The sequence below is a fragment of the Diabrotica virgifera genome, chromosome 6, assembly GCF_917563875.1.
Source record: "Diabrotica virgifera virgifera chromosome 6, PGI_DIABVI_V3a".
Classification (NCBI taxonomy): Eukaryota; Metazoa; Arthropoda; class Insecta; order Coleoptera; family Chrysomelidae; genus Diabrotica; species Diabrotica virgifera.
The window spans coordinates 11,542,150-11,565,536 of NC_065448.1; the positions used below are offsets into that span (position 1 = coordinate 11,542,150).

General features: G+C 31.8%; 1 protein-coding gene across 2 annotated transcripts in view; it reads right to left on the reverse strand.

The window, feature by feature from the left end:
* The window catches only part of LOC114332400 (uncharacterized), a 71,778-nt gene extending 48,952 nt beyond the window's left edge, over positions 1-22,826 (reverse strand). The window contains exons 1-3 of one of the 2 annotated variants that reach the window (XM_028282205.2): positions 22,697-22,826; positions 7,038-7,204; positions 6,403-6,554 (exon numbers count right to left, since the gene is read on the reverse strand). In XM_028282205.2, the coding sequence (XP_028138006.2) occupies positions 6,403-6,554; positions 7,038-7,204; positions 22,697-22,743 (366 nt within the window). In that variant the 5' untranslated portion in view covers positions 22,744-22,826. Of the gene's footprint in view, positions 1-6,402; positions 6,555-7,037; positions 7,205-22,696 lie in introns of those variants that run through there. The other variant, XM_028282209.2, reaches the window with a different exon arrangement.
* Positions 22,827-23,387: the final 561 nt, after the last annotated feature.

Below are 23,387 nucleotides of genomic sequence, written 5' to 3' on the forward strand. Positions count from 1 at the left end.
ACACGAATTTTTTGGGTAATAGTTGATCGGGATGTCGATAAGATTGTTATAAACAAAGAACTTGAGGAATTACATAACAGCGATTTTTCGCAAAACAAAACATATTTTTGTATTTTTTGGGTGATTCTAAGTAAAAAATGTTCTTACAAGTTTTTTCGTAAGATGCATAGTTTTCGAGATAAACGCGGATGAACTTTCAAAAAATCGAAAAATTGCAATTTTTGAACCCGAATAACTTTTGATTAAAAAATAAAGTGGCAATTCTGCTTACTCCATTTGAAAGTTCAAGTCAAATTCTATTGGTTTTGATTATTTGCATTGCTAAAAATTATTTTTTTTATTGTTAAACAAAACTATAAACACATAGTGTTTCCCGTGCCAAAGCATGCGTTTTAATGTACGTAATCTACGTAGATGTCGGTATGCGCGCCTACTCGTTAGATTTCAAATGAGACATGAATTGAAAACATCATTCAAGCACTATGTGTTTATAGCTTTGTTTAACAATAAAAAATTAATTTTTAGCAATGATAATAATAAAAACCGATAGAATTTGACTTGAACTTTCAAATGCGGTAAGCAGAATTGCTATTTTATTTTTCAATCAAAAGTTATTCGGGTTCAAAAGTTCAACCGCGTTTATGTCGAAAACTATGCATCCTACGAAAAAACTTGTGAAAACATTTTTTGCTTGGAATGACCCAAAAAATACGAAAAAATCTTTTGTTTTGCAAAAAATCGCTGTTATGTGATTCCTCAAGTTCTTTGTTTATAAAAATCTTATCGACATCCGGATCAACTGTTACCCAAAAAATTCGTGTTCTACGGGTCAAAATACATAAAACCAACTTAGGTAAGTCCATCTGAATTAAGGAGGCCGTTGTACCCCCTGACGACAGGACTATGTGGAGCAATATATAATTTTTCTTCTTTAATGACAGTAGGTATGACATATTTACATATACGTCAATTTGTTCAATTATGTTCAAATGTTCAATTGACAATATGAATTATTTAAGAAAGTTGCAATACTCCGCTATTCTCGCACGATCGTTTCTCGTATCCCCTCCAAGTACTTGCACACCGCGAATAGATTTCATTGGCATCACGTTTAGTTGGACGGCTAACCGATTTGGGTGCACTGACACTCTTTCACTATAGTTGACACTAAAACCGTTTCTGGCATCATTGATGGATTCTAAAGGGATATCATGCTAATGATTTCGTTACTGACGTAGTAGGGAGCATCCAGGGACGCGCCGTCCATATGGGCAAGGTCGTGCGGCGCACGACGGCGCCAAGGCGTTAAAGGCGCCCTTTGACTCGGCAAAGTTAAATAAATATCCAATTCAAAACTAAATATTTTTTGAAGCAAAAAAAACATTGCAAAAAATAACTTAGTCCATAGTCCAGAAAGCCACTGCGCATCCGCTAGGAAAAATATTCTAATTCGGATTTTTTGCACAATCTTACTCAAAAAGGACCCCTTTTAACAAATTTGCATGTTGCCAGGACCAAACGTTGGTCAAAAATTTTTTAAACGTTTTTTTTTGTTTTTTTCCTAAAATTATTTTTTTGCATTGAACAAAATTTTTTTAGGTTTTTTGGATCATACCAAACAGAAAAGGCCTTTAGTGACTTTTCTCTAAAGTTGATAGTTTTTGACATATAAGCGATTAAAAATTGAAAAATTGCGAAATCGGCCATTTTAACCCTCAAGAACTATGTGAAAAACTGAAAATTTGAATGTTGCCATGGTAGGTAGATATTCGTTAAATATCGATTGGTGAAATCCCGAAGAGTTTTTTGCAATACAATATCAAAAACCTTTGTTTTTTAATTGCCAATCAAGCGTGCGCGACACTATTTTCACTATTTTCCACCGTTGCATGTGTATACAGTATGGTGCAAATGAAAGGAATAAATTCGTTATTTCGTAAACCGGCGACTTTAAGGAAAAATACCGAAACAGGTCGATTTTTATTTTTAAGTTGTGATATTGTGGCATATATGGTATACTAGTGACGTCATCCATCTGGGCGTAATGACGTAATCAATGATTTTTTTAAATGAGAATATGGGTCGTGTGTTGGCTCATTTGAAAGGTTCTTCAATTCACTATTCAGTAATACAAACATGTACATAATTATTTATACAGGGTTTCCAAAAATTTTTATTAAATTAAATCATTTGGCAAATTGACAAAAAAATTAAATTATTGTACACCCTGTATAAATAATTATGGAAATGTTTATATTACTGAATAGATAATTAAAGAACCTTTCAAATGAGCTAGCACACGACCCCTATTCTCATTAAAAAAATCATCGATTACGTCATCACGCCCAGATGGATGACGTCACTAGTATACCATATATGTCACAATATCGTAACTTAAAAATAAAAATCGACCTGTTTCGGGATTTTTCCTATCGCCAATTTACGAAATAACGAATTTCTTCCTTTCATTTGCACCATACTGCATACAGATGGCAACGGTGGAAAATAGTGTCGCCCACGCTTGATTGGCAATTAAAAAACAAAGGGGTTTTTGATATTGTATTGCAAATAAGTCTTTGGGATTTCATCAATCGATGTTTAAAGTATATCTACCTACCTTGGCAACATTCAAATTTTCAGTTTTTCACATAGTTCTTGAGGGTTAAAAATGGCCGATTTCGCAATTTTTCAATTTTTAATCGCTTATATATATCAGAAACTATCAACTTTAGAGAAAAGTCACTAGGGACCTTTTCTGTTTGGAATGATCCAAAAAACCTAAAAGAATTTTGTTCCATGCAAAAAAAATAATTTTAGGAAAAAAACAAAAAAAAAACGTTTGAACAATGTTTGACCAACTTTTGGTCCTGGCAACATGCAAATTTGTTAAAAGGGGTCCTTTTTGAGTAAGATTGTGCAAAAAATCCGAATTAGAATATTTTTCCTAGCGGATGCGCAGTGGCTTTCTGGACTACCACTCATTCCCAAACATTACTATTTCGTTACGTATATTATTAACTATAGGTACCGATTTCTATAGCTTCAGCCGTTCTAGCTAAGCGTTTATTTGAAAAACAACGCATGTCCATTTTTTGAAAATTCGACTTTATGTATTGTTCTTATAGAATAGTAGTTTATTTCTCCAGTTCACACATTTGGCTCACATTCCATAGAAAATTTTGATAGTTTTAGAAAAACAACAGATATCCATGCGTTTTTTTTGTAAAAACATCACTTGTCCCATCCTAGTCAACGGTAGTTGTAAGTGTGAATAATCTTATCCTTAAATTTATCAGTTGTGTGCATTCTTTGATAGTAATCATGTGATGTTTGTTTCTTTTGTATTAGAAATAGTTCAGCATAACATAAACTATATGTATATTTTGGTAAGTTTGTACAATTATTTTGATATCCACATTCCTTCCAATGAATGTCTTAATAAAAGTAAGATTTGAAATAAATTAAAGCTGGGCAGTTTTGCTTGATTTTCCAAAATTTTCCTTTTTGGACAAGTGTTGTGTTTCGAATAAACGCTTCAATTACTTAAGATCTAGAATGGGTCAGGAACGGATAGAAAATCTTACTATTATTTCTACAGAATCTGAGTTTTTAAAGGACCTGAATAATGAAAATCTAATTAATGAATTTGTCAAAGGTAAAGCAAGAAAAGTTCAATTTCTATAAGAAATATCCGTCGGTTTTCATCATAATAAGTACAGTGGAACCCCGATAAGTCGGCCCCCGATAACCCGGAAATCCGGCTAACCCGGACCGATTTTCATCAGATAAACATTTTGATTTTCAATATTTTGTATTTTTCAATTTAATTGTCGCTTATTTCCCATCAAAATAGTTAATTATCAGACAAACCTTTCAACAATAAAAATGTATGTAATATAATATTTGAGAGATAATGTGTATGTGGGTAATTTGAACTATACGATATTAAAAATGACTCATAGCACACGCCTCAGAAACAACAAGCCACCTGTCTGTAGTATCTATTCCTTTTTATTTCAAACTGTCAGCATTGTTTAGGAAAGACTATTTAAAAATTCTTTTAAAAACAATGGTCTTTAGTTTTCACTGTTCTAATAATAACATTACATCGTTGTAACTGTATTGTGTGTCTTGTATTGTTCGCTTCCATTTGCTTACGTTTGTGTTTGGTGTTTTTTTTAGTAATTTTAATGAGTAGGTACTGTGCATATTTATAAATATATTTCATGTTATTTCAATTCTAACGGAGTTTATCTGTAAGTATACCGTATTTTATTAATTTTTACCATATTCTCCGGCTATCTCGGATTTTCGATAACCCGGATCGGTCGCGGTCCCGATTAATCCGAGTTATCGAGGTTCCACTGTACATTTGTTTAAAAAATCGCAATATAAATATGTTTCATTTTTTGATCTTTAATCTTTTTTAATAATTTTAAGTAATGCTGTATAACTTTAACATAGTTTTTATTCTGATCTGTTTTATTATGCCATATAGTTTTAAAAAATTAATTTTAACAACTACTACACTACTAGAAACAACAGAGATGAAAATACTTCGACGAATATCAGGAAAAAGTCTGTTGGATAGTAAGAAAAGCGAAAACATAAGAAGATCATGCAATGTAGAAGACATAAAATGGATGGGTGACAAAACGGAAACAGGAGTAGAACGAACACATTAGTAAAATGACAGAGGATAGGATAGTACGAATAGCACGAGATAAGTCACCAAATTGACGAAGAAGTATTGGCAAACCAAGAAAAAGGTGATGCGATAATCTAAACAATTTAGGAGGCAAATATTGAAGAATAAACTTATGCTCTAAAGTCTCCATACAAGAAGGAAGAAGAATATATTATTTTTTATAACAGTACTGTGTACTTATTATTTCCTTAAAAAAAATCTGGGTAGACGTAGAAAAAATTTCATAGTTTTCCACGTTGAAATGTGAAGGAGTGATTGATATTTCTACCCTGGTAATTTTGATAAAGGCGCTTATCGATATTTTGCACGACGGCGCCGAAGTTACTTGGCGCGTCCCTGGGAGCATCAACAATAATTCGCAATACTTTATTTTGCAACCTCTGCTAATTGGAAATGTTGTGAGTTGCTAGCAGTTCCCCACAGCTGGCACCGTAGTTCCACATATGATTTAAGATTGTTTTGTATAATAATATTTTATTGTTTATTGAGAGTTTTGATCTGCCACCGATGAGCCAATACATGTTTCTTAATTTGAGGCCAAGTTGCTTGCGCTTAGTGAATATGTGTTTTGTCCAAGTCAGTCGTCGATCTAGGTGCATGCCGAGGTATTTGGCGCTATCAAATTGTGGAAGTTGACAATTAATAAACTGAACAGGTGGGCACGTTTCTCTGCGGAGGGTGAGCGTCACGTGTGTTGATTTCAATCCATTTGCGTTAACACGTCATCTTTTTAGTCAGTTTTGGACCTTGTTTAGACTAGTTTGCCGGTTTCTAGAGGCTGATGTTTGATCAGTGTGGGACGCCAAAATGGCTGTATCATCAGCAAATGTCGCAACAGTGGTGAGTCGTGTTGATGGCATGTCTGCAGTATTCAATAAATACAGGATGAGCATAAACACGCTACCTTGAGGAACCCCTCAATTCATTGGATGCAACTCTGTATATTCACTTTCATGTTTTATTTGGAAGTGCTTATCTGCCAGGTATGACTTTAGAAGTTGAAAGTGGAGATGGGGCAGTAGCTTCTTTAGTTTAACTTGCAATCCTTCATGACACACCTTGTCGAAAGCTTGAGATATATCGAAGGAAGCTGCTGAACAATATCTTTTACTATTCAGGTCTTTATGGATTTGATTCCGCTCTATGAACTTGTTCTATTGTCTCGAGTTTATTGATGAATCCGAATTGGTGATTTGGAATTATATTGTTTTCGTCTGTTATAGTTTTTAGCCTTTTAACATATAGCTTCTAAAAAATCTTGGAAAGAATTGGCAGTAGACTTATCGGTCTGTAGGAAGACAACTCTGTAGGATATGAAAATGAATGCTTAACCCACCCTGGCGCCTAGACTACTTAGGAGTTTTCCTTTACGAATATATTATGCCAAAAACGTCAATGCATGTAAAACAACTAAATTAATTATCAAAATTATAACACTAATTTGTTTAGTAATAAACAACTATCATAGTTCAATTGTGTGTACAATTCACGTGGACCTAACACGCTCCATTAAACTTACACAGAGATACGACATAATACTGCAACAATGAGCAAATTTGCCGATTTTAAGTAAAAATCGCTGCAACATCCCTTCAATCTGCCAGATTTGGCCCAACCTGACGTTCTGTCTATTCCCAAATCTTTATTTCTGATTTACTTATGTTACATCTTCATCTTATAATATACCAACTTACTTGTAATGTTGCTGGTTTAAAATAATTGATGAGTTGTACCACAGGGAATCCGTTTCCGTCTCTGTCTTTCACGGCCCCTCGACTACCCTCAGTCTGATATCTGGCTCTGTGTTGCTGCTCTGGCTGTTTGACAATTTGAAGAGAAACGTTTGCTACAAAAGAAACATCCAGACTGAATATATGCTATTGAATGACTAAAACAATAAGCTGCTAATCGCTAAGACTACGCTAAACAAAAATAAAAAAGAAACAAACAGTGCCTGGGATACTGGGAGTAGGAATACCTAATAAGCAAATCATTAAAGCCACAGAAAAATCCGCTGAATGAGTCTCACAAAAATTATTGCAATTGGAATAGTGGTGCAAATGAGACAAATAAGCACGCATTGCTCACGAATTGTTCATTTAATGGGATTACAATGGGACATATACTTTAAATACATATGCAGAAGAGAAGAGCAACTTGTATTGAAAGCATTGCGTTGAAAGCATTGTATTCAAAAACGAAACCGAGAATGAGACTATGGATGTACAAAAACATCAAAAAAGACTTGAAAAGGAGTAGGATTACCTACCTATTAGTGTCAGGAATTCACTAATAATGATTGACTGATTTATTTATTTTTGTTACTTACTGTATCTCGACGTCGCCATTGACTTTGTGGTGAGGGGAACAAATCCTGATGACGACTGCTGACTAGACAATGGAACACACCTTGGTACTGTCCTAACTACTCTACTACTGGTGTTTGTTGACATGGTGAGGGCAGACGTTGAACTTGTAGGTACTGTTCGTATCAATCTGGAACAAAATATTGTTCTCAAAATTTAAGAAAAACTTAAAAAGCAATTTCTTCTTTGTGTCTTTAATTTCTCAGCTATCGACACTAGTTTTGTTGAGGCAGGTACAAGCAATGCTTTCTTAAAGCTTTAGGGCTTGATCGTTGCTCAAGCACCTAAAAGATTTAGAAAGATGAAGAAGTCGGACCAGATGATTTCACTGGACCAACTGCTTTATCTGATCATATCCTTTGTCCAACTGACCCAGATAAGCTATATCTTGGTACCTTGGGAAATGTTCAAAAATATACAAACTGTAGAACTCTAAAACTATTTAGACACTCGAGATCTTGGTAATGCATAATATGATAGTATGCGAAAATCATGCAGAAAAGCAATAATGTCACTGGGATATACTTGTAGATCCATAATCAAAGAGGCCAGGAGTGTATTATGTTAACAAAACATTCCATTGAAACTAAAAGGAATATTCTTTAGAAAACTCATAAGATCAGATATGGTATACGACACTGAACGTAAAAGAAAGAGGAAAACGAATGCATAGACGGAAATGAAAATGCTTAAATAGTTTATGAGTGGAGTGCCAATAAACAATAAAATTAGGTACTGATATATTAGGGGAAATCTATAATATGCTAAATGTGCAGTCACTCGAGCGTTATGGGGACCTATTGGGTTGTAAAGATTAAGTGCCAAAACCAAAAAAGGTTAAGTCAAGATTTCCATTTTAGTGGGGACTTTCCATTTTTGAAGTTATACTTCTTTACCGGCGATAGAGGGTGATTTTTTTATATGTTAAAACCTATCAGCCCGGCGCATGCGCATTATAACTTTGTTCTGATTGGATGTTCAAATGACATGTCAAAAATTATCCGATATGGCAGCTGTGGTTTGGAGGTAAAGGTAAAGGTAAACAAATGTATAATATATTAGTTTTATTGTTGTGAGGACAGAAACAAAAAAGTTTATAATATTGTAGTGACTTTTAAATAGTTTTTAAAAGCAACAGGTACGTAATAATTTAATGTATAATGGGTATAAACCTGCCTATTTGATCTGCCAAAATACATAGTATGTAATAGGGGAAGGACGGGGAAGATGACGCAGCGTCTAAGATGACGCACCTCTGTATTTTATCAAGTACTTCACTAAATTCAGTTTTTATACCCGTGGCGCCCTCCTTTAGAAACTACTATTACTTTAAAACTTCATCGGTCAGCTTTCGTACTGTTTAGTATCTGTGAGGCAGAGTAACGCGATACACGTTGATTTCTTGTTATTTTTGACACTGCGAATATTAATGGTAAGTTGTTTAAAAATGGTTCCATTGGATTTTCTTCATATTCATGGGAGTAGGTGATATTTATTTTCAGTTAGCGAGGATTTATCTGTTAAATATTTGATGATGGATAATTTTGATAACCATTTTTTGTAGGTTATGCTGAACAGGCTAAGTTGACGCAGACTGCGTCATCTTTGCTGTTATAGTGCGTCATCTTTGCCTTTTCAGTTCATTACCTTAAATAACAATGGAGTATAGAATATTTATTATTTAGTGTCTATTTTGCATTTTGAGGCATCTTTTTCTTTTTTAGAAATGGGAAAATATATACGAAAAACACAGAGAGGATCATTTTCTGCAGCAGCTCTTAATGCAGCATTGAATGCAATTTGTAGAGATGGTCGTAAAATTCGGGAAGTGGCAAGGGCATTTTCAATACCAGAAGCTACATTGAGGAGAAAACTTAAGGTTAAAAATTTATTAAAGGAAGTCAAATCAGAGTCTCTTGGTAGAGCCCCATTGTTTTCGGCACATCATGAAAAGGAGATACTAGATCATGTTCTCAAGCTGGCCAATTTATTTTTTGGTATCACTTGCATAGAGCTGAGAACCATGGCATTTGCTTATGCAGAACGCAATGAAATTAAACACAATTTTAATAAGAATAAACAAATGGCTGGAAAAGACTGGTATCTAGGATTTATAAAACGAAATCCTCAAATTTCCTTGAGAAAGCCAGAAGCTACAAGCATTAATAGAATAACAGCCTTCAATAAAATAGAAGTAGACCGCTTTTTTAAAAATTTGGAAACAGTGCAAGAAAAATATAAATTTCTGCCAGATCGCATTTACAATGTTGATGAAACCGGTACATCTACGGTTCCTAAAGAATCATGTAAAAGACTTGGACCCAAAGGAGTAAAGCAGTTTGGAATCATTTCTTCGTGGGAACGAGGGAAGAATATCACGGTAATAATGGCGTTCAGTGCCTCCGGTAACTACATACCTCCATTATTTATATTTCCCAGGAAGAGGATGAGCCCACAGCTTCAGAAAAATGGACCAAGCGGTGCGATTTACAACTGCACGGATAATGGATGGAGTAATACGTCTATGTTTTTATTATGGCTGAAGCATTTCCAAAAAAAAGTCCTGTCTAGTCCAGATAATCCCGTGCTGTTAGTATTAGATAATCACTCGAGCCATATTTCACTGGATATTTATAATTACTGCAAAGAGAATGGGATTATAATGGTTAGTATTCCACCCCACACATCCCACAAATTACAACCTCTTGACGTGTCATTTTTTTCTGCATTAAAATATGCGTATGGTCGCCATTGCAATTCCTTTCTAAAATCTAAGATCAGCAACTCAGAGTTTGAAGATAAAATTACTCCATATGATGTCACCGAGATTTTTAAGTTAGCATATGATCAGGTGGCAAATATTGATAAGGCCGTTTCTGGTTTCGGAACGTGCGGAATTTTTCCGTTAAACTCTGATAAGTTCACAGAAGATGACTTTTTTCCTGCTGATAATTTAAACAATGATAGCCTGGATAGAGATGTTTCTCCTGAACCTGCACCTCAGGGAACACCTCCACTAATAACAACACCATCTATAAGAGAACCAGAATTACCACGTCCATCAACCAGCCGACAGTCTCCTGAAAGTCGTCACACAACCCCCACAAAACAAAATGAAATAACCAAACGTCCACATATTTCTCTTTCACTTATTTCTCCAGTTCCTTTGCCCAATAAAAAAATTAAAAGAAAATATGGACGACAAAAGCAACATTCTGAAATTCTAACAAGCACCCCTTTAAAAGAATTCTTAGAAGAAAAAGAGAATAAAAAAAAGAAAAACTGGCGAAGTCGGAAGAAGGAAAGAAAAAAGTAACCAGACAAGTATTGGTTAATGATGCAGGATTAAAACTAAATAAAAATAAAGGGAAAGCCAAAGTACAACAAATAATCAAACAAAAAATAAACAAAAAAATCTTGGAGGATAGCGATACTGAAGAAAGCGATTTTGATGAAGAAGGTCTTTGCAATGACAATGAGTTGGATGACATAATCAACGAGGGAGGTGAAACTGATATCTGCATATTATGTGGAGACTTCGGCAAAAAGACGGAAACATGGTTCAGATGCACAAGTTGTGGACAATGGGTGCATAAAGAATGCAGTGGAGCCAAAAGTCCCGAAAACTACATTTGTGACTTTTGTTAATATGTTAAAAAAGCTTTGTTTACATTTTCTTACTTTCAGTATTAAAAAATAAATTTTCTTTTCATATCACTTGCGCTTTTAATATAGATACCTACATGCGCCATCTTCACCATCACTGTGCGTCATCTTTCCCTCGGTGGAAGGTAAGATGGCGCAAAAGCGTTTTTTTTAAAGCCGCATAAAAAATACTTCCTTTTATTGAATTTAAAAATAATCCTAGAAATTGGTTATAGAAATGTCCAAATTACAGGCTCGTAGCATTCAAAGTTAGCTTAAATATTTTTTACCCTTAAATAAAATGTATTTTGCTTAGGTGCGTCATCTTCGACGTCCTTCCCCTACTTTTATTTATATAATTTGATTACCATCAAAATTTCTATCAATATTCACCTAATATATTGTTTTTTTACTCTGTGCTTTGTTGTATTTTTTCAATTCTAAATCATTTCAATTCAAAATTAAAATAATTTGATCAATTTTCAAAATATCAAAATATCACAAGTTTAATCCGTTTAGTTAGTCGATCTTCGTAAATAATGACACATAGTGTCCGTGGCTAAGCGGAGAAGCCGAATGAATTCCAATACCAACCGCTCTTATCAGCGCTGGTTCGAGTCCCAATAGAAACTTTTTTTTTTGTTTTTTTTTTAATACATTTTATGATTGTAAGTATATTTATTATATAATTGTATTTTCAGAAAATACGTATTTAGTTAAAAAATTTTTCGACAATTAATGTTCAGACATCATTTGTGGCTTGTTTAATGTGTTTGTGTGTGTTTTATTCTTTTATTATTTTAATTTTTGGCTGGCACTGTTCTAATAAAAATGTTTGAGAAGTAGTAAGTATAAATGAGTTTAATATTTAAACAAAATATAAATAAAAAGTATATTAATTTCGTTTAAATCATATAATAGAAGTATAACTTCTTACGTGCGTACACAGTACACACACATTCTTTTTTAATTTAATTTTCCATTTCCACCAATCATTTTTCCGATTATAGCGCTATCTATCCATAATTCGAAAAAAGGCTCGAGTAGAATTTACTTATTTTTACATAAAGAATCCAAATCTGCAATAAAAAATGGGTGCTCCTATTTAAGATTGTAAAGTAACCCCCACCCTACCTCCGTGGGGGATCGTGTTTGGTGCCCTTCGATAGACTTTTCAAAAATATTGAATACGTGTATTTTTCAGCTTTTCGATCTGATGTTCATTTCGCGAAATATAGCGGGGTTCGTATTTAAAATTTTGAATTTACCCCCACCCCTCTCCGTGGGGGTCGTGTTTGTTATCATTCTATAGATTTTTGAAAAATATTGAGCATGCATTTTTTAGTTTTTCGATATGTCCTTCATTTTGCGAAATATTCGCTTTTTTCTTGTGAAACTTTGTGACTCATCCATTTCCTTACGCCCCGCTCAAATCGTCAGATTTTTGAAAATCTGACGTACTTGCATGTACTTAAATTTCGTTATCTTTATCTGACGATTTAGAGTTTTTCTAAGGATAGATTTTTTTCGGCCCCCCTTAACGAACTCCCCTGTATTAACCCGGCGTTGGTCGCTAGGTAGATTGTTACGCGAGTGGTCGCGCGTGAGATTTTCTCTCACATATCCAAATTTTGCCTTTTTTTATAAAATAAAATTTTTAAAACAGCTTTTAAACTTTTTTTTATTAACTAATAATAAGAAAAAAATAATATAACATAATATAGATAATAATATAATAAAATAAAAATAAATAATCGGAATTAAACCAATATTAATCAATCTCCGTATCTTGATAATTTACGGCACAGCACACAAATATAACAAGAATGCTCTGGAAAAATTGATTGATTACAATAATTACAATTTTTTACATTATTTCAGGTTTTAAGTGTCAAAATAAAATTAATTTTTATGTACAGTTCGTAACGCGGGTGGTCGCTTGATGAGAGAATGTCTCACTTGAAGCGCGCTGACTCAACAATTGGGTGATATTAGGTCAACTGAGTCACTATCTAAGCGGACGAGTCTATTAGATTGTCGAGGGAGGATAGTTAGGAGACTAGAAGAAACTACAGAGCGTATAATTTCCCAGAAAAAAAATTCTGTGCAATTTTCTGAAACCGTGAGAGAAAATCTCATATAGCGACCACTGGCGGGTTAAGAGCCAATATATGGTAGAGGTACATTTACAGGGTAAAAGGTTTCTCCCCATGTGATAATCTGACGCGCTAGAGTAACTGCAAAAATCCCCTTTTGGGCACCCCTACCACTAGAAGTGACACAAATTACTGCCAAAATGTAAAAACATAGTAGTCTGGGCAGATTATCGGAGAATAGGCCATTTTTGGGAAAAGTTATTTACCAGCAATTTTATTGCTGCAATCGAATCTTATGATTGTATTTAATAGTATAGGTATGCAAAATCCGCAGATAGTGAGCTACTTTTTTTATTAACAAAATGACGCCCGAAAATCGTGTTTTTTTCAATTTTTGCTCTATAACTCCAAAGATTGTAACTTTACACCAAAAACACCCAAATAAAAATTTACCGAAATTAAATTCTGCGTAGAGACTTGTTTTTCCCGATTTACTTCGATGAAAATTTTCTCCAAAAATGCGGGTTTTTCCAACAAAATCTTTAATTTTCAACTAAAATTTTAGATAAGTAAATGTTTATCAATAATTAAATAACTTGGTAATATAAAAGCTCTTTTCGTATAGATTATAATTCCAGAAGCCGAAGAAGAATTGTTAATTAAAAAATTATGGTCACCATAATAACCACAATGATTCTGGTACATAAGAATAACTATGATTTTTGTATAAAAAGACACTGTACCTATCTTATTTACTTTACAGAATTTAAATTGGACTATTTAAGTGGCCTCAGGAATATTTTAAAATTATAAACAATTTTTTGGCTTATAAACAAATAGAATATCTTGGGAAATATTAAATTAAATTAAATCACGCAAACGGTATTGGAAAAAAAGCGACAGGGCTCTTCTTAAAAAAAAAAACGTTTAATTCTGATGAGTGACTCCTGAGATACAACCGGTCAAAGTTGACTGGCATTTACGGCAAAGATATAACCAATAGGATCATAATTTTCGAACCATCACCTTTTTATTTCGGTCCTCTTTTTCCACACCAATTTTCATATCTTTAAAATACTCATAACATATATTATTACAATAAAAACTATCGATATTACTAGTAAAAATTGCCAAAAATAGCAAAATTCCAAACAAAAATTAGGTTGGAGAAAATGTAATCTCAAAGTTCAAAATCGGTATACGTTAAAAAAAATGCATTTTCTCGGCTTTCCATGGAGCAATTTGCTTCATTCTTTTTTTTTTTTTTTTGTTCCCAAGTAACTCGAGTAGAGCCATCTAACTAATGCATTGTTAAATATCAGACTTGCTTTTGTTTTGTTATAATAGATTAATTTATTTATAAGAAAAAAAAACTACATATTTTTTCCAATTGTAGACATTTTTTAGATAAACTTACTACAAGTGTACCTTTTAACGTTAAAAACACAAATATTCTCATTTGAAACCTGTATAATTATTTAAACAATCTTTAATTAAACAAATTGAAAATTTTTGTTATAATAATAGTCCAAGTAATGAAGCTTAAAATAGGACAAAACCTCGCAATTTTTACAAAATGGATCGATTTGTTTGAAAATTTGAGAATAAGTAGTGGATAGTCCAAGGATCAAAATCTATATCATGCCAAGAGGCGCTTTTATCATGGGGGTGGTTGCCACCCCATCTCGGGGGTGGACATTTTTATTATATTTTGACCGCAAGAGTTGGTAAAAACATTAATCATAAGCAAAAAACGTTCCATACATTTTTTTGATAAAATTAATAGTTTTCGAATTATTCGCTATCGAATGTGTTAGTTTTATATCGAAAAAATCAATGTTTTTAATCAGTTTTCTGCTAATGGCTCACAAAGCTTTCGTTTTATCAAAACAACTTTACTTAACAAAAATGTACCTTTTAAAAAAATAAACAAATCCGTTGTTTTTTATTTTCTGTAAGACCAATAGTAATCGAGCTATACTTTATTATATGTTGGCTCTTCTTCGTCAAATGCTAAATATTGTAGTTTCAAAGTCAATGGACGGGAAAACCATGCATTTTTCGAGGATAACTTGTTGAAACTAATTTAAAGTACTTATTTAAAAATATGTATCTCCAGAAATAAAAAAAATCTCTAACTAAAAACATTAAGTGACTTATAATGAAAAGAATGTCAGTCCCTATTTTTTCAGCAAAAAAGTGATCATAAACAACCCCCTAATCACCACCCTAATTTAACTTTCTCATTGACCTGATTTAGTTTTCTTGATTTATGTATTGTTAATAGGTTCTAGAAGTTTGATCGGCTTAGAATGATTAGTTTTTAAAAAAATGGAGTTACAAACGAATGACGAGTTTTTGTAGTTTGGTAAAAACTGCCCTTTTCTTCAGAATAGAAAGAGTAGCATCAGAGATACGAAAAAATAGTTAAAAACGAAATTGTAGCTTATTTGATTCCCAAGAATTTGGTTTGCAAAAAAATTTTTTATGGCAAAAATTAAGTGAGCAATTGAAAATTAAAACTTGTAATATCATGCAAAAACCACATTTACCAATCCTTTATAATGCCACCTCTTTATGTGACTGAGAATTTTAAAAAGATTTAATATTAATAGCCTTATAGATTCTGTAAAAACCTGCAAAATTCGTTTTAAACCAACTTTCTAAGATAAAAAATACAAAAGTTACGGTTAAAAAATCAATATATTTTTTTTGAAAAACAAGGAGAAATCCAATTTGAAGCATAATAATGTAAGTTGGCGATGTTTTTAGTCATTGGCCTTATTTATTATTCTTTATTTATGTATTATTAATAGATTCTAGAAGTATGACTGGCTTAGAATGATTAGGTTTTAAAAAACTGAAGTTTAAAGCGAATAACGAATGTTTGCAATTTGGTAAAAAATGCCATTTTCTTCAAAATAGAAAGATTAGAATTAGAGATACGAAAAAATGTTTAAATATGAAATTGTAGGTAATTTAATTCCCAAGAACTTGGTTTGATAAAATTTGTTCTACGGCAAAAATTGAGTGAATCGTAAATGAGTATACCATCGAAAAACATTGATTTTTTAGATATAAAACTAACACTTTCGATAGCGAATAAATCAAAAACTATTAATTTTATCAAAAACATATATAGAACGTTTTTTGCTTAGAATGAATGTTTTTGAGAACACCCTTGAGATGGGGGAGACCACCCTTGAGATGGGGGTGGCAACCACCCCCATGGTAAAAGCGCCAGTCCGCATCATAGAGATTTTGATCCATGGACCATCCACTACTTATTCTTAAATTTTCAAACAAAATTATCCATTCTGTAAAAATTGCAAGGTGAAAAGCTTTGGTTCCTGGACTATAAATAAATTAATTTATTACAACAAAACAGAAGCAAGTTTGACATTTAATAATGCGTTAGTTAGATTGCTCTACCCGAGTTACTTGGAAACAAAAAAAGAATGAAGAAAATTGTTCCGTGGGAAGCCGAGGAAATGCATTTTTTTAACTTATACGGATTTTAAACTTTGAGATTACATTTTCTCCAACCTAATTTTTGTTTGGAATTTTGATATTTTTGTCAATTTTCACTCGTACGTAATATCGACAGTTTTTATGATAATAATATATGTTATGAGTATTTTAAAGATATGAAAATTGGTGTGCAGAAAGAGGACCGAAATAATAAGGTGATGGTTTGAAAATTATGATCCTATTGTTTATATCTTTGCCGTAAATGCCGGTCAAATTTTACCGGTTGTATCCCAGGAACCACTCATCACAATTAAACGTTTTTTCTTTTAAAAGAAGCGTCCTGCCGCTTTTTTTAAGATACCGTTTTCACTATTTAATTTAATTTAATATTTCCAGAGATATTCCATTTGTTTATAAGGCAAAAAAATTTGTTTATAATTTTAAAATATTCCTGAGGCCTCTTAAATAGTCCAATTTCAATTCTGTAAAGTACATTACAGTGTCATACGTGACAGTGTCTATTTATACAAAAATCATAGTTATTCTTATGTACCCTAATTATTGTGGTTGTTATAGCGACCGTAAATTTTTAATTAACAATTAAATTATTGCTAAACTGATCATTCAATTTCCATCGGCTTCTGGAATTATAATCTATATGAAAAGAGCTTTTATATTACAAAGTTATTTAATCATTGATAAACAAGTACTTATCTAAAATTTTAGTTGAACATTTAAGATTTTGTTGAAAAAACCCGCATTTTCCGGGGAAAATTTTCGTCGAAGTAAATCGAGAAAAACACGTCTCTATACAGAATTTAATTATAATGAATTTTTATTTGGGTGTTTTTGGTGTAAAGTTAAAGACCCTGCTAGAAATAGACCATGTTCGGGACACTCAAATTTTTTAGTTATTGTAGACCTACAGGAAGAAAACCTACCTGTTTCCTGCCTAGAGTTCGCGTCGGTTTTTTAATTATTAACAATTTAGTGCAAAAATCGCGATTTTTTGCACCCCATTCAAAAGCTAAATAGTTGACATAAAATTAAAAAATTTAATTTTTCAGAACATTAAAAAACCTTCAAAATGCCGATTTTTGAAAGGTAAATAGTACATTGTTTACCGGGTAGGAAAAGCTTAACATTCCTGGACGACTGTGAAGATTGCTAAGTCGAGGCGCAAGCCGAGACTTAGCAACACAGAGTCCAGGAATGTGGCTTTTCCTACGAGGTAAACATACTATTTTTCCGCAAATCGTTTAAAATTCGACAGATATTGATTGATTTAAAAAAAACGCGATAATTTTATTCCCAAATAAATGGTGCTTTGAAATTCCTAATAAAATTACTTGGGTTACTATGGAAACGTATTGAGGTTGAATTGTCAAACTTGACGCTTATAAATTTAATTGCTGGTGTTCTCGAAAGTAAAATGATAAGTGATGATGAAATTTCCATTCCTGGGACTCCTCCAGAGCTGGTTGAGGCAGTGAATACTACTTCATTAGAATTATTGCCAAAGAAATCAAGAGAAAAGTACGAAAATGCATACAGACGTTTTATGGATTATTAATAATTTTCTATCATTTATGTAGAACACTAACAACTGTACGGAAATATCATTTCCTTACAGTAAGGAAATGACATTTCATTACAGTAAGGAAGTCCTGACTTTTTCTTCAAGAAATTTTGACAGGAATGTCAAAATTTCCTGGCGATTTGCGGAAAAGTTAATTTGTTGCTACGCAAACTACAAAATAAGTGAATATCGATATTTGTTAATAACTTTTACTAAAACTACCTTAAAACTTTAGTGTTTCACAAAAATTTGGGTATTGGGGTAATTAACAAACTCTTAAAATTTGAGGTCGATCCATTAATTAGTTTAAGAGTTATTCTAATTGTTTATCCCAGAGACCTTTATTTTGCAATATCATAAGATATAAGACAAAGTAGAAAACTGTTGTTGTTGTTTATTTGGGTTTATATGACTGCGGACACTAAATCCATTCGCCAATTTTACTATTTTTTATTTTATTAGTCATTTTTTCGTATCTTATCCTAAAACTAATACTAATATTAATCTCTAATAAACAATTAAGTAGAAAACTGATACTATCAAAATGTACCAAAAAACGATAAAAAATTAACTAATATAGTCAAAAATCCTAATGCCAAATTTGTGAAATTTTGTAGTTTAAAAACATTTAGAATAACTTTAAAAATATTGTCCGTAGAAAAATCATTTTACATATTGAAAAAGCTGGTATTTTACGCGAATTTTTAAAAATGTAGTTCAATTGGTGACTAGTCGTGCTAAGTGAAGGGGGAGCTGGGAGTCGGCAAATGCACGAGTTCAAAAACTAAAAAAAGCAACTTAAAACTACTATCATTTTCTATATCTCGGGATCTACTGAATATATTTTGATCGTTCTTTTTTTAATTTGTATGTAATTTTTCTGTGCATTACAAATATGCAATTTGTCTAGACATTTATTAATTAATAAACAGTCTAATTTGTTTAAACAATTTTTGAAAAAATAATTTTTTTCCCAAAAATCCATGATTTTAATCATATTATCCCTATTAATCATAGAAAAAGTTAAGGTATACTTTAATAAATAAATTATCTTAAATAAATAATTATCTAATAAAAATCATTTATTTATTAAAGTGTACTTTAACTTTTTCTGTGACCATTAATGATACTATGATAAAAAAATATTTTTTCAAGAATTGTTTAAACAAATTAGACTGTTTATTAATTAATAAATTTATAAACAAATTGCATATTTGTAATTTACGTAAAAACTACATACCAATTAAAAAAAGAGAGATCAAAATCCATTGAGTTGATCCGGAGATACAGCAAATTATATTCGTTTGAAATTACTTTTTCGGTATTTTAACTCGCTGGATTTGTAGGTTCCCCCTAGTAATCGTTTGCACTACATTTTTGAAAAATCGTAGAGGGTGCTGTGAAGGTATAATATTTTTGCAAATTTTTTAAGAAAAAATACAAATCCCATTATTTAAAATGGCATTAATGAGATTCCTTAATACTTATAAACAAATTAGTTGTGAATTAAAAAAAACATATGGCTAACTTTGTCCCAAATGAGCCCAGGCTAAATTTTTTTAATTGAAAATTCGTGTTAAAATACTCTTTTTGAATATATAAAAATATTGTTTTTACGGACAACATTTTTAAAGTTATTCTAAATGATTTTAAAATACAAAATTTTAAAAATTTGGCATTAGGATTTTTGGCTGGGTTAATTATTTTTTTATCTTTTTTTAATACCGTTAGTTTAATCACTCTTCTACTTTCATTTGGCATTCTCAGAATTGCCCTATCTTCATTATTTTCTGTCTTATCTTATTGCAAAATAAAGATCTCCGGGATAAACAAATAGAATAGCTCTTAAACTAATTAATGGATCGGTCTCAAATTTTGAGGGTTTGTTAAGTACCTCAATATCCAACGTTGGGTGAAACACTAAAGTTCTAAGGTAGTTTTAGTAAAAGTTATTAATAAATAACGTTTTTTACTTATTTTGCAGTTTGCGTAGCAACAAATTAACTTTTTAACTTTAAAATATCGGCATTTTGAAGGTTTTTCAATGTTCTAAAAAACTGAATTTTGTAATTTTATGTCAACTATTTAGTTTTTGAATGGAGTGCAAAAAATCGAAAAAATCGCCATTTTTGCACAAAATTGTTAATAGGGAGTTTTTGTTGCTACGTAACGTACGCATCTCCGTATACGTAAAGCCACTAACGTGTCTTAGAGGATGAACGTTAAAATAGGTAGTTTTTGTGACTGCCTTAACGTAACGTAAAGCAAATCGTAAAGTAATTTTTAAATTCCGTTGACATTAAAAAAATAAAACAATGTTCACACAATATACAATTAATATACAAATGTAAAAAAAGATAAATGAATGATGAAATTGTATGGTTTTTATTGCTTCTATTTAAATATAAAAATATTATTTTTCCTTAGGTTAAAATTTTTTTATTTTTGTTTATACCTACATTTTAGTTGTAAATTATTGTACCTACATCAGAATTCCAGTATAATGTAAATAGTTTGTTCATATTTATTTGAAAATTTTACAGAAATTAGGTCATTTATTTATCAAGTTATTAATTGTGGTGATCACAGTATTTCTTAAATTAATACAAGATTTGTTTGTTTTGCTTTATTAATAGACAACTTGAAAACAATAAAATTTTAAATCTATTATGAAGTTCCAATTTCCAATTACAAACACAGAATAATTTTACTCAATTAGACTAAACCAATAACCAATATAACCTTGAATATTTATAAACGGGTAGTACACGCTGATGAAATGTTCATTTGGTAGCCATTGGTAGGTAATCGCCAATCGGGCAAGATCCTCGTGTGCATTCGGTGACTTTCGTCTCGATAGGGATGCGTTCTCACGTACGTATCAGAGCGTCACTTTAGGTAATACGTATCGAGATACGGGAGTTCAACCATTAATGCGCAAGCGTATATGTCAAAAAGATGGGTTACGTTCAAGGTTCATAAATAGACAGGTTGCATGGTAACTTTCCACCAATCAGCGTCGAGAATCTAATGGCGGGAGTGACGTCACCCAGAATGCTGCATACAAATTCATTCACTTCACTCATTGAAATGAACTCGGAAAGTAGGAATGTATTGAAAATGTGTATATTTAAAAAAAATACGTTTGGATTTTTAATGACTATTTATTTCATATATTCTTTAAAAAATGTGGTAGATACCTGTAGAGTTACAAAAATCATAGAATATAATTGCAATTAAATATATGCAGTAGAATAGCATTACTACTTAATTAAAGCAGAAGGAGATTCTTTCTTGTGTATATATGGGACTAAATCATTCAAATATCCTAGGTATATTAATAATGGGTTGAATACAATTTACTTTTTTAAATGATTTTGAGTAGGTATATAATAATTTTGAATTGGGAATAATGCATGTAGTACAGTATTATAAATTCCTCCTAACATGTAAACCATGGTGAAAAAGAGATTCAACTAAAGATTTATGTATCAAAATTAGTAGTTTTTCCCTTAAGTTTAACATAAGAGCATCTGATTACGTTAGGTACTGGACTGTAATATCTAAAACTATTAAAACATTATGATTCCATTCAATAGGTACCTGTGAAGTTTTACATTAACAGTAAATTATAAAAAAATACAATTTCAGTGCAATAAAGGGAATTTTCCCCATTTTATATATTCATTTAGTTTATAATTATTTATTCAAACGATCTTCAGATGGCTGCAATATTGGTTATAATTTTATATGAAACAATTACATATAATAGATCTATTATCTATAGACTTAATTAGATATATTGTTCAATAAGTCTAAGCAGATTGCAACCTACACAGATGATGTAAACTTGATGTGAAGAACCGCAAGAGACATTACAGAACTGTAATGTCTCTATACAAGAATGTTCTTTACTATACAATACAGCAGAAAGAAAATCCAGTAAGTAGGTACTTAATACAACCACATTAAAATGTATCTTAACACTTGTAAAAGAGTTTTGGGTTTAAGTTATTATACTAAAAACACTTAATGATATCTATAGATACATTATATCTCAAGATATAAACACAAATTAAAACACTAACGATATTTAATAACAAAATATAGCCTCCAAACCACGTATCCTATTATGTTTACAAACAATTCGTAAAATTGATCGTCTGGGTGACGTCACGATGACAATATTTCATTTGTCAATGTCAAAGTTACCATACAACCTATGGTATAGGGACCTTGGGTTACGTTTACGTATTTGTGTGCACAAAAACTCCCTAATAATTAAAAAACGGACGCGAACTCAAGGCAGGAAACAGGTAGGTTTTCTTCCTATAGGTATACAATAACTAAAAAAGTAGTCAGCTACCTGGATCTTTGAGTGCCCCGAGAAAATCCTTATTACCCTGGACTAAAAATAGTCAGAGCATGTTCAACGTTGAAATAGGAAGAATTGCTGATTTGCAAGATGCTGAAAGAAGTAGGAGAAGAAAATCAAACAGATCTGGTGGGCGACACACAGACCGGATATGTCTGCGAAGAGAATAATTACTGGTATACCCAAAATAAAAGTTATTTGAAGGAATTAAAAGAATAATTACGAAAACGTATGAGCATGTGTGTCAATGAAAGAAGAATGATAAATTCCCGTAAAATCATATTTTCTCAATCTGTTATCCCTAAAAAGAGATGATTTCTGATTAAATTTATCTTGAGTCTTAGAACTAAATCAATGATTTTAAAATCAATTAATTTTCCTTTTCCCCAATACTGTTTTTGGTGTCAAAAATCTCAATACAGAATCGAAAGACAACAAAGACAAATAGGTACTTACGATGAGGAATCGTCATCCATGTAATGATCGTCATCAATGTAATTCATTTTTATAATTTTTTAAAAACGACAACACAAATAACTACACAACATACAGAATATAAAATGAAACTCAAATACCAGTTTCTTAATATTTCTACGAAAAGGTAGGTAATACAGCACTTTTTGCGCTATGTAAGGAAAAAATACACTAATTTAAGTACCAGTTTCTTAGAACTATGAAACACTGTAGTTAAAATAAACATTTGACTTGATTTTTGAATTATCAATGAGACGGACATAATAATATAATTCTCATAATAGACCGGGAGATATTATACAGAAGTTCAGCCACGATTTTCTAAGTCCTGCCTTTTGCAATAGTGGAAGGGTAGACGAGGTACTTACAATTTGTGGAAATATCCACAAATTTCCTGTGACATTTTCCTGTAAAAATTAGATTTTCCCAAAAAATAAAAATATGGTTTTGCGATGAATTTCTGAGTCCTGCCATATCCGTAGAATGACAGGATACTATGGATTTTATGAAGAAAACTTTTTCGGCAGGAGGGTTGCAAACCGGCTAACGGAGTATATATGTATACAAACATGTAAGGAAAATAATGAAATTTTCATGATTTTCTGGGTCCTGCCAACTTAATAAATTAAATATAATTATTTGAAAATGATCGAAAAAAATGTTAGCATGACGT